Here is a 12251-nt window from a genome sequence, read left to right as displayed (position 1 = left end):
GGCTCTTCAGCTCGCTCCTTCGTAATTCGTTGCCCTGCAGAGCCCCTGTACCTCTCAGTCGCCCGCTTCAGCCGTAAGGATGTGTGGCAGCTGCCAAAGGCTTTCTGTAGCCAGGGCCAGGAGAGGAATCAGGTGGGCGTAGTGCCATGGTGTGCATGAGGTGGGTTCATCAGAGGGACAGCTCGGAGGTGAGATACTGAGTGCTCCTGCCCAAAAAGTCTCCGTGCATGGTTGCGTTGAGGCACTGCGGACTTTAGCGATGGGGATGCCTGGCTTGGCTGGAGCTCTGGGGATCCTGTCACTGGTACAGAGAGCTGTGCTAGGAAGAAAAGGGCAGGTAAAGCACCTGCACTGTGCTGGGTGCATCCCTATTGCCATATGCGAAGCTGAAGGTTGTGTTTTACTAGCTGTAGAAATGTTTTGTTTTGTTTAAAAAAAAACAAACCTGTAGTTGACACGGAGCACAGAACACTACTAGCAGATGCTAGTTACGCTTACAAGACTATTGTCTGGTTTGTCTAATTTACTACAAAGGTAAACTTCAGGTGTTGTCCAGTAAGGGCATGTTACTTTGCTAGGGTTTTTTTTGACACTAACCCTTGAAAGCCCTGTAATTAAAGCCCTGCAGGGATGTAATTAATTTTGAGGGAGAAGTTTAATTTAAAGTTTTCTACTGACTATTACAACTTGAAAACAAAAACTCATGGAAAAACAGTAGGTAAAAATCTGTCTTTTGTTAGTTGAAGGTTGTCAAATGAAGAAAAAAACAGACTAAATTTTCACGTTGTGGACACGATACCAGAAGGCGCTCTTTGATTTATAAAATTGATGGTGTTTTTGTGGTGTCCTTAAGTAGTTATTTTTAATTAGTATTTATTTAGCTGTAATTCAGTAATGACCAGAAGTTTCCAGTCTGCTGAGATGTTGTCTAAGGAAATGGGTAAGTAAGTACCTTAAACTACTAATTGAAAGATCATTCTGTTAATGTATGAAACAATACATACAGAGGTATTTTTGTATCTTTATACTGTTTAGTTAGATTAAGCTAGTAGCTGGTGAATTAGCCTGCTCAGGTCATACCTTTTTCTTGGTTTTGCTTTATTATCATCTTTTGTTGTAGCATTCTGAATTCATTATCCTCATTTTTGTTTAGGAAATGCCAATGAAATGAAACTGTAGATGCAAACTACCACTGTTTAAAAAGCAGTGAAGTTAATGATAGGAATGAATGAACCGAAGTGCAAAGAAGCAGACAGAAGGACCAGTAAACTTTTTCAAGACAGCACCACTCACTCCCTGGTTTAGACATATGTTATATGTGTACATAACAGACTTGGCCAAAATGAACCGGGTTTTGTTTTTAAAGGAATGTGTGTTTATTTTTCAGAAAATATTTTATCACAGATGTTACGATGAGACTGTGTACTAGAGTACACTTTTTAAAAAGGCATGTTATGATTTTTAATTTGATTTTTTCCCAGTGTTTCTTAGTCATTATTTAAAAAAATAATATCTTCTTTGAAAATGTTACTTTACTGTAATGTCATGGCATTCACTTTCTTGATATGAAATTCTAAGGACTTCCTTATTTTCAGGCTTTAAAGTATACGACCCGTGGCTATGCATCACAGCGTACTTTAAACGTAAGTATAAAGCACCATCTGAGTGCAATAAATCACTGTTTTAAATTTTGTTTCTTAATCACTGAAGTTTTTTTAAAACGTTATCACAAAAAATCTGTACTGAAGACAACGTGACTTATGTCCAAGTCACACTTTACTGCAAAATCTGGAATAAAAGTCAGATTTCCTTTTTTATTTTGGTTTGCTAATTGTTAGGTAGTATAGGACAAACTTGGTTAGAAGTGTGTCAGCTGACTTAAGCTTAATGCAACTGCCTACCTGTTACTGGAAAATGCAGCTGATGCCAACTAATCCCTTTGAGGTTATTTGTATGTTATCCTGCAACTTACTGTTACAGCCAAAGAGATGAGGACAAGTATATTACTATCACTGAAGTCAATCATGATGAAGAAGGGGTTATAGAAACAGACAGACCTTAGTTTTAAACAAGTAAAATTTGTCTGGTTTGTTTGTTTAATTTTCTTCTAGAGTTTTCTTTCTTTGCTTGTCTCTCTAAGTAAACAACTCATGGTGAGACCCTGTGAAGCTTTGTGTCTACCTTCCACTGCAACCAGCACAGTTGGAGGTATTCATTGCTTCTTTTCAATAACTGTCTGGGGCAGCCAGAGGTCTGAAACGTGCATCTTTTTGATGCCAGGTCCTCATGCTACTCTCACAGGGTTAGCAGGTAGGAACGTTGATGTAGCACTAAAGCTAAGAAGCAAATTAAATCTGTTTTGAGGGGCTGCTTGCTATAGAGCTGAATGTCATACCATGTCTTAAACTACTGCTTACGTTTTATGCTGGGACCTGGGCTTTTGAATATCTCCAAGGATGGAGACTCGCAAAACCTCTCTGGGCAACCTGTGCCAGTGCTCAGTCACCCTTGTTGCAAAAAAGTGTTTCCTGATGTTCAGAGGGAACCTCCTGTGTGTCAGGTTGTGCCCATTGTCTCTGGTCCTGTGCCTGGGCACCACTGAAAAGAGCATGGCTCCATCCCCTTTGCACCCTCCCTTCAGGTATTAGTATGCATGGATGAGGTGTTCCTGAGCCTTTTCTGCTCCAGGCTGAACAGTCCCAGCTCTCTCAGCCTTTCCTTGTATGCCCAGTGCTCCGGTCCCTTGTGGCCCTTTGTTGGACTTTTTCCAGTATGTCCGTGTCACTCTTGTACTGGGGAGCCCAGCACTGGACAGATGACTCCAGATGTGGCCTCCCCAGGGCTGAGTAGAGGGGAAGGATCAGCTCCTTTGACTGGCTGGCAGTGCTTTGCCTGATGCAACCCAGGATACAATCAACCTTCTTTGCCGCAAGGGCCCATTGCTGGCTCATGTTCAGTTTAGCGTCCGCCAGGACCCCCAGGTCCTTTCCTACCAAGCTGCTTTCCAGCTAGGTGTCCCCCAGCATGTCCTCGTGCCTGGGATTGTTCCTCCTCAGGTGCAGGACTTTGCACTGCTCCTTGATGAACTTCATGAGGCTTCTGTCAGGCCATTTCTCCAGCCTGTTGAGGTCCCTCTCGATGGCAGCATGACCCTCTGGCATTCACCGCTCCTGCCAGTTTGGTGACACCAGCAAACCCCTGCAGATGGGGTGCTTTGCCCCTTCATCCAGATCATTAATGAAGATCTTAAACACAGGACTGGACCCAGTATTGACCCCTAGGGAACAACGCTTCTTGTTCACGTTCCTGGGAATGGTTTCCAGGATTAGTTGTTTCATCACCTTCCCAGGGATTGAGGTGAGGCTGACTGGCCTGTAGTTCCCTGGGTCCTCCTTCTTGAAGGTAGGAGTGACGCTTGCTTTTCTCTAGTCCTTGGGTACCTCTTTCAATTGCTGTGACCACTCCAAGATTATTGAGTGACCTTACAAAGACATCGACCACCTCCCTCGGCACTCGTGGGTACCTCTGAGCCGAGCCCATGGATTTACGTATGCCTGGTTTGCTTAAACATTTCCTAACCTGACCCTCTTCCACCAAGGGTACATCTTCCTTACTCCAGCCTTCCGTCTGACCACTGGGGCCTGGGATTCCTGAAGGCTGGTCTTAGAAGTGAAGACCGAGGTGAAGAAGGCATTCAGGACCTCAGCCTTTCCCATGTACTGTGTCACCAGATCCCCTGCCCCATTCAGCAGCAGGCCCACATTTTCCCTAGACTTCTTTTTGCTTCCTAGGTGCTTATGGAAGCCCTACTTGTTGCGTTTGACATCCCTTGCCAGATTCAATTCCAGTTGGACTTTGACTTTTGTAACCTTGTCCCTGCATGCTTGGACAGCATCTGCCAGATTCCCTGTCCCTACTTCCACCTTCTGTATGCTTCCTTTTTGTGTATGAGTTTTGGTCATCCATGCAGACCTCCTGGCATTTTTATCTGACTTACTGCTTATTGGGGCTAATCCTTGAACATTAACCAGCTTGCTTCGACGTTCCTTTCACTCCAGGACCTTTGAGACTCTTGCAGGCATCATCCATCCCAAGGCTGAGCTCAATGCACTCCAGCTGTTCTGTCACAGTCTTTATTTATTACATTTATTCTTGTTCTGTCACATCCCCTCGCCTTGTCTTCTTGGCCTGTCATCCTGTCCTTTCTAAAGACCCTGTCCCTGCACAGCAGCACTCGAGCCATGGGAGCCATCCCGCCACGGCTCCACGATCCCAAGTTTGTAGTCCTGCAGTTGCACACTGATCTCCTTATGTTTATTCCCCACGCTGCGTGCGTTAATAAAGATTTTTGTAGTGCTCTGAAACACTTGCAGGATAAAAGGGAAGCTGTGACAGCAATGAAAAAGTGGATAAATTTGAGAAATACTGGTATATGTGTGCGAGACTGTGACTTTTACTCCATGCTTCTCCTTTTAGGAGGTGGTGATAGCAAGCGCTGTAAGGACACCAATTGGATCTTTCCAAGGATCTCTTTCATCATTGCCGGCCACTAAACTTGGTTCCATTGCAATTAAGGGAGCAATTGACAGAGCAGGTAAATGTAAATATTTTTTCTGTGACAAAGAAAACTTCAGGTGGCTCAGAACAGTATCGGTCTGTGTCTTTTAAATTGCTTGGTAAACAGAAGGTCCTGGGTTTTTTTGCTCCTGTGGCACTCAAGTCTTTATCTACAAATGATACTTAAGTAGAGTTGACTGTTGGGCTTTGTTTCAGTCTGAATTAAGTGCTGCTTCTAGGAGCAGAGTATTACTTAGGGATGTCTGAGCTAATCCAGATCTGATTGAACATGCTAATTGTTTTTCTGGGGTGGGGTTTTATGACACACCTACGCTGATGCAAAGGCTACTGGTTGCTGAAATCAGTGGTCCCTACCCATTTTTTTTCCCGTAGGCATTTATGCTTCTAGGACACCCTTGTGAGTCTATTGATGTATTCCAATTATCAAAAAAGTCTTTTTGGGGGAGAGGAGAGTTAATTCTCTACAAATTTGCCTTCTTGAAACAGCATATTGCAAGAACTTGAACACTAGGGCTGTTGCAAGCGATGCGGCAGGAGAGCAGGCCTCCTCTATCTGGTGGCAGCTAGCTGTGGCCTTGGCTCACCCCTGTTAAACAGAGAAACAAAACTGTTTCTTTAGACATAATTGTGACAGGTAGAAAGTTTTGTGCGTTTAACCATCCATGGAGATTGAGCTTCTGGGGTGACTAGTGAGACATGGAAACGATTGCCTTGGTTAGCTAACCGTAGCTTGCTCTGCAGGGTAACAAGGAAACTCTTTTCTGGAGGGTTCACCAGTTCACCGCGTTCCACGAAGATGAGGGCAGAGATCTGGGATGCACCCGACAGGGCCCTGTGTGCTGTTAGCACACAGGTTGGACATGGCATGTTTCATCAGGCTTTGATAGAAAACTTCAATGGGAGGGCTTGTAAAAGGGAGTTACATCTTCCCTGCAGAGAATCCTGAATAAAGCCTATTTTGTTTTATAGGTATCCCTCCAGAAGAAGTGAAAGAAGCATATATGGGTAACGTCTTGCAGGCTGGACAAGGACAAGCTCCAGCAAGACAAGCAGTCTTGGGTGCAGGTATTCATTCTCTTGCTACTGGAGTTGAAGGTTTGTTGTCTTTATGTAGATTATTGAGCTATGAGTGAAAGCAGAGTGGAGCCCAGCCTTTTGTCAGGACAGTCTGCGTATGCTTTTTTCCCTGTGGTGGGTGAAGGGTGGATGTTGTACTCCTGTAAGGGGGCCTAAGTGTACATCCCGAGGAATCAGTTTTCATATGCACATGGACGTTACTGCCTACGGTGTTTGCAGAACCTGGAGAAGACGATATTGGGGACCAGGCTGCTACTTCCAGAGCACTTTATGCTAATGGTGGATGCTGCTCTTTGAATCTGTCGTGAAACAGACCTTTTTTCTTCAGTGTATCATTGCTCTTAAGCCTTATTGGATAAGGGATCAGCGAGTTTCCTTGAACTGCAGAGTATGTCATTACACTCATCTTCCCGTGGAGTCTGGGACTGTCGCTGGAAGGATTCACTCTCTAGTGTTAACTTCAGCATGAGTGTTATTGGGGTGCAGGAATTATTTTCTTTTCCTTTTTCCTGTGGGGATGGGATTCCATACCTTAGCATGACTCTAGGAAAGTCTGTGGGTCATGGAAGAACTGGATACTTTCTTGGCTCTGTCCCTGTACTTTTTTGAAAGAGAAGGAACTGCTTCCATGTGAGGCAAAGGGATGCATACGGCTCCTTTCTTTCCCCTGGCTAGTTTCCCCATCTCACTGCTGGTATGGAGGTGATGTGCTGGTACTAGAGAGCAAGCCTAGGGTAGAGGCAGTCATGCAATGGTCCTGAGCCAAGCTGCACACAGCAGAGCCCAAAGCTATTGTAATGAACAATAATAACGCGGTAACAACTGTGTGAGCGACACTGACACCTAGCACTTTTGGTCTTGTTCAGTATTGTGTGTGCATAGAGTCCTTATACTTCTGGGGTCTTGTCTTGTTGCCAGCTGTTAAATTCTACAGCTCGTTTATGCCTTTTCAGTCTTGAATGTTTCTTAGTGGCAAGCCTAGGGTGTCAGGAGGAGGAGGAACCGTTCTGGAGTCGCTTCCCTGATCTTCTGTCTCTCTGATTCTTCACTTACTTGCTCCCTTACCATGAGTCTGTTGCTGGAAAGGGAGAAACAACAAGAGTCTCCAAGAAGGACAGTAACTAGGGGTGAGGGTAGATAAGTTGCCCTGGTAGGCTAAATAGGGCAAGTTGGACACCCTGGCCTTAGAGAAAAATTGATCCCATATGAAATATTGCTCGGACACCAAGAAAATGTTAGTCTACCCTTTAGATAATACAGTTTTTTGTACAATTTTTTTGATTCAGGTCTGCCAGTCTGCACTCCTACTACAACTGTCAATAAAGTCTGTGCTTCAGGAATGAAATCGATCATGATGGCAGCACAAAGCCTGATGTGTGGGAGTCAGGTATGTGGATTTTAGTGCCGTTTTATGGAAGAAGCACACAACTAATGTTGTAAATCCTGCCTTACTAAGGACTGTGCTCTTTGATTTGCGACTGTGTTTTGACTTGGGATAATAAAGCTAATTAGCAAGGTTTTGTTTTGCTTCTGCAACCGTAATTTTATAGTGACTGAAGTGTGTTTTGGTTTAAAACAGAAAAAAAGGGTAAGTATTATAGTTAGGAAATTGTCAGATGTATTTTTAGAGCTGAGCAAATGAGGTTGAATTTTTTTTTTTTTTTTTTTTTCTGATATTTACATCATCTCCCTACTGCTCTTCTCCTGCCCAACCCCCAAAAAATAATTAAGGGAATTTTCAAGCTTTCTGGTTTGAAAAATTGAATAAATTTTTATAGACTTAGTTTTTGATGAAACACATTTAATCTTGACTTTCAGACACTTTAAACACTTAAGTAAATTAAATATACTTGTTAAAGCAATGCTGTTTCCAAATATATTAAAGATATTTCAGGCTTTTTTTATCGTTTTAGAAGAAGCGGAATCTATTGTCGCTGAAAATAAGCGTTTTCACTGAAGAGAGCTTGATGGAGGGGAATTGGTCACCTCTGTCAGCCATGTTCTAAGATTCTCTATACAATGGGGAAAAATAGTATCACTTAATGGAAGGAAGGGAGAATACACCATCTTCAGCAAGCTGTTAAATGCTATGCAGCAAAGAATTTGGGAGACGTGTGAAAGTGAAGAAAGACATTTCAACTTTGTTTTTAATTCCATACTCAAAAGCATTTTGGCAACGTCTCCCCTTCTCTGAAGTGAAAATATTGTCAGTTCAATATATATATATTTTGGTTTACAAAGTGGATCATAAGTGAGAAATGTACTTACTGTTCTCTTTGTTTGTTTGTTTAGAACAAAAGTAAAATATTTAAGTTTTGTTGTCCCTTCCATGAAAATAACAGTATAGCCGAGTTAAGCAGCTACTTATTGCGTTGGCCTTGCTCTACAGAGAGCAGCACATTGGCCAGTGCCTGCCGAAGTTGGTGGAAGTCTTGGCACTGGACTTTGAACCAGGCCCAGCATGGCTATGTAAACAGCTACGTTTGGATTTAGTAATTTACACCCAATGACTTTGTGAGAGCGGTTGTGCTTTTGGTTGGCCATGAGCTCTGAAGAGAGCTGGAGTTTTCAGCTGAGCTAATCATACATGCTGTGCTGCCAGTCTCAGCAAAAGCAGAGACTCAGCCAGTTATTAGTCTCTTCGAGCTATAAATTGCGGGGGGGGTTGGTATTTGTTTTTCCCAGCTGCAGACTGTGAGGTATCTGTGGTATGGAAGTCAGTGATAGTTCCCAGTGGCTTGAGTCAGTGAACGTCATCCTATAAACGATTTTATCACCCCTGTCTCCAAGTCTTTCGCTTTATGGAACTGAAATGCCAGAGACTCTTGTTCCACTGATCTGCTGCTGCTTCCATATCTCAGCTGCCTTTCCAATTTATCGGCCTGCCTTCTTTCTTTTCTTTATTACTTCATGTCACTATTCCTGGATGTAGTTTATAATCTGTTCTGAACCAAACCATTACTTCTCCGAGTCTTAATTAAAAGAAACAAAAAAAGTTTTCACCTTTTTCTTTCTTACTGCTTTTTTGATGTAAAATCCATTTTTTGTATTTATATTAACAGCACTACTGAACTCTCAAACACTTGCAGTGCTGTGTTTGTATTTTTCTTGCACTTAGCCATATTTCAAATATGCCATTAAATGCAACTGTGCCTGTTCTTCACATCCTGAGCTCCTAGGGATTTTTGGGGTATAGCCTGATGGACAGTAGGTATACATCTAGTCCTTACAGCTTTGCTGTTAGTAGTTTTGTTTGTTTATTTGCTTTGTCTCAGCTTGAAAAGTGTACTAATATATAAATGCCCATAACGATTTAGCTTAATTCAAGTTCAGTGATCATTAACTATTAATGTCTCCTTTTTTCAGATGATAAAACCGTATTGTAAGTCAGCTCTCTTTACATAGTGAGATGTAACAGTATTATGTAAAACTGTAGGTAGTTGTACATCTCTGTTTCTTCTTATTGGTCTTCTAGATTCAGACTTGCTTGTTCTGTAGGGATATGAAGCTGCTAATGAACCAAAAAAAAAAAAAAGAGAAATTTACGGAAGAATAAACTGCTTAAAGTAAAATTTATAATTTTATCTTGGAAGCTTTTGAAGAAAAAGCGCAAGGGACTGACAGAGCTCTTGCAGCTTTCTAAAATTACATATGAGACAAAAGTCCAGTTGTTCTGTCAGCGTGGATTAACTGTCTTCAGCTGTTGTCCCTGTTGTTTGCTTTTTAAATGCATAAAGGTTTTTTTTCTTCTTTCTCCAAGACTCCTCAGAACTATGAAACGCTTAAGCTTTTGCTAATATTTGTTCCTACAAGAAGTTGTAGAGAACACACTGCATTTCTAATAATTTTAACTTGTTTCCTTTGAGCAGGATGTAATGGTTGCTGGTGGAATGGAGAGCATGTCTAATGTCCCCTATACAATGAGCAGAGGATCAACGCCTTATGGAGGAGTAAAGCTGGAAGACCTGATAGTAAAAGATGGGCTTACAGATGTTTATAACCATATCCATATGGTAAATATTCCTGCATAGAACTAAAGTATCAACTGTAGACCTGATGCAGCTTTGAAGAGCTTGCTTATAATTATGATGAAACTGCTTCATCTAGGAAACCTAGAAACGAGGAATAACGTTAATGGAGGAGGAAAGTCTTGCATTTCCAGGCTTCCTGTAGTATGGGCTTACAGATGTTTATAACCATATCCATATGGTAAATATTCCTGCATAGAACTAAAGTATCAACTGTAGACCTGATGCAGCTTTGAAGAGCTTGCTTATAATTATGATGAAACTGCTTCATCTAGGAAACCTAGAAACGAGGAATAACGTTAACGGAGGAGGAAAAAGTCTTGCATTTCCAGGCGTCCTGTAGTAACAGTAGTGGAGGAGCGAGACAGAAGACCAAAACAGAATAGAAAAATGTGTGTTAATATTTACTTCTCTGATTGAAGTAGAAATAGCCTAGAGCAGGGATTGGAAAAAAAAAAAACCAAACAAATTCTGCCACTGATAGATTGCTGGTGTTCTCTCTGCGGGAGACAGCAATCAAGTCACTCAGTGTCTTTGAGGGTACCCCCTCTGTAGGGCACAGCGGTCTGTCATGGTTGTTTGCTCTCCCCCAATGTACGTATCTTGTATCTTCTGTTGGAAGGTTTCAGTCAGCTGATACGCTTGCTTATCAGCGTGGTCACTTAAATTGAACAAACAACTGCAAACTTAGGATGGGTTTGGAAAATGACGGATAGAACTATAGTGAAGAAAAAGCATCAGGGAAGAATGGATTGAAAAGAGAATGACTACTTTTAGTTTACAAATATTTTTGACTTTTGCCTATGGGCATTATTGATTGATCAGTTAGTGTTCTTGCTGCTGTACAGGACATGTCCTGAAGAATATTTTACCGTGATCCATATATTTGATACAGACCTCACTGCTTCTGTGTGTGATTTATTCTTTTGGCAGTATAGCACACTCTGCTTAGGCTACTGGTTGAAATCCACTCCCACATTTCAGCTAAAACGGATTTTGATCGTGAAGATTTTTACAAGAATGTAAACAGTGGCTTTGCTAGTTCCTGTATGTGGGGCAAAGCTCTAGGAGTTGGTTATAATACACAAAGTTTTAATAGATTGGGACAATACTTCGGAACCTTTTGTCTTCATTATAGCAGCTATAGATTGCTTGGAAAACGTGAAGAGTCTGTGTGAGAATATACAGGAAGACCCATCTGATGGCTGTAGGAACTTACCCTTGTCTATGTTTTGGCAATAGACTAAGTTGCTGGTGCTACGAAGACTTTAAATTCTTTAACTGCACAGACGTGCACTTGCTTGTTTCAAGAACTGGAGGAATATGGTACTAAAGGGTTTTGTGTTGATTCATTGAGTTTTCTACAGAAATGAGAGGTGGAACAAAACCTGTTTAAGAACAAATCTTTCAGGTTGACTAAATGAATATCCTTTTTTTTATTATTTTGTCACCAGGTATTTAGACAGTGTCGGTAATGAATTATGATTGTAGAAGTATGATTATGATTGACCTATATTATAAAACGATTTGATTTTTTTCATTTTACTTATTTCATTCCAATTATTAGACAAAAGGTACACGTACTTTTATTTGTACAGGCATTTAGAGTATCGGGTCCCGAAGGCTAAGTAAGCCCTGTGTGTTGGCCTGTTCTTGTAACCTTTGGAACAGCCAAGCTAAGAACAGAATGAAAACACTAGTAAGATAATGTGGACATACTGTTCAGTGGCTGAACAGTGATCTTTGGTCTCTGAAGACATCAACCCTAAGCACTTTAAAACTTACTTTTGCATGCAGTTTTTTAACTTAAAAGAAAGCCTTGTAGTGAATGTTCCTTGATGGCTTTAATAAACATGTTGGCTACATTTGAAATTCATATTCCGAAAGCAGAAGTTACTGTTGGATCGTGATTGTGTAAATTAGAAACAGAGACAAAATAATAGTCGCATTCGCTTCTGGAAATCTGCTGGTTGAGTGTTTTCAGCTACATTTCCAGTTCACATCTCCAGAAATACCAAACCTAACTTGCCTGCTTTTCTCCAAGGGTAACTGTGCTGAGAATACTGCGAAGAAGTTTACTATTTCACGAGAGGAACAAGACACTTACGCCATCGGCTCTTACACTAAGAGCAAAACAGCCTGGGATTCAGGAATATTGAAGAATGAAATAGTTCCTGTCACTATTTCAACAAAAGGTATTATGGAACAGCGTGATAGAAAGAATTGTTTCTCATTGAAAGCTGTAACATTGTCTGTGTTTAGTGCAATTGCGTTGTTTAAACATGCAGATCTCAGGAACGCTAATTTTAGATTAGCTGAGAATTTTCTGTTACGCAGACTTTCTGGTGAACAGCAGGCAGTCAACTGTGATCTGTTGGTGTTTTGTTTTTTTTTTTTTTAAATTTTTCTTTAATGTTACATACCATTGGTGTTTTGTTTTGTTTTGTTTTTTTAAAATTTTTCTTTAATGTTACATACCGTATCTTCTTCCCATTTTACGGAAGTGGAAGACTAGCTATTGAGCTTAGCTAGTATGGCTTGCAGGCTGGGGGATGATGTGATTGAGAG

General features: G+C 41.3%; 1 protein-coding gene across 1 annotated transcript; it reads left to right on the top strand.

Annotated features, from left to right (window-relative positions):
* Nucleotides 1-259: 259 nt before the first annotated feature.
* LOC104155757 (acetyl-CoA acetyltransferase, mitochondrial-like) lies at nucleotides 260-11878 on the top strand (the record flags this gene model as incomplete). The annotated part of the gene is made up of 7 exons (XM_009709356.1): nucleotides 260-337; nucleotides 1596-1643; nucleotides 4477-4594; nucleotides 5548-5643; nucleotides 6942-7042; nucleotides 9525-9668; nucleotides 11728-11878. Coding segments are annotated over exons 1-7 (736 nt in total), but the record flags the coding sequence as incomplete, so codon positions are not given.
* Between the last annotated feature and the right edge of the window lie 373 nt (nucleotides 11879-12251).

This window comes from Cariama cristata, unplaced genomic scaffold, assembly GCF_000690535.1.
Source record: "Cariama cristata isolate BGI_N322 unplaced genomic scaffold, ASM69053v1 scaffold18230, whole genome shotgun sequence".
NCBI classification, from domain to species: domain Eukaryota; kingdom Metazoa; phylum Chordata; class Aves; order Cariamiformes; family Cariamidae; genus Cariama; species Cariama cristata.
The sequence above is the reverse complement of the archived record's forward strand: the minus strand, read 5'-3'. Positions and strand labels throughout refer to the sequence as shown.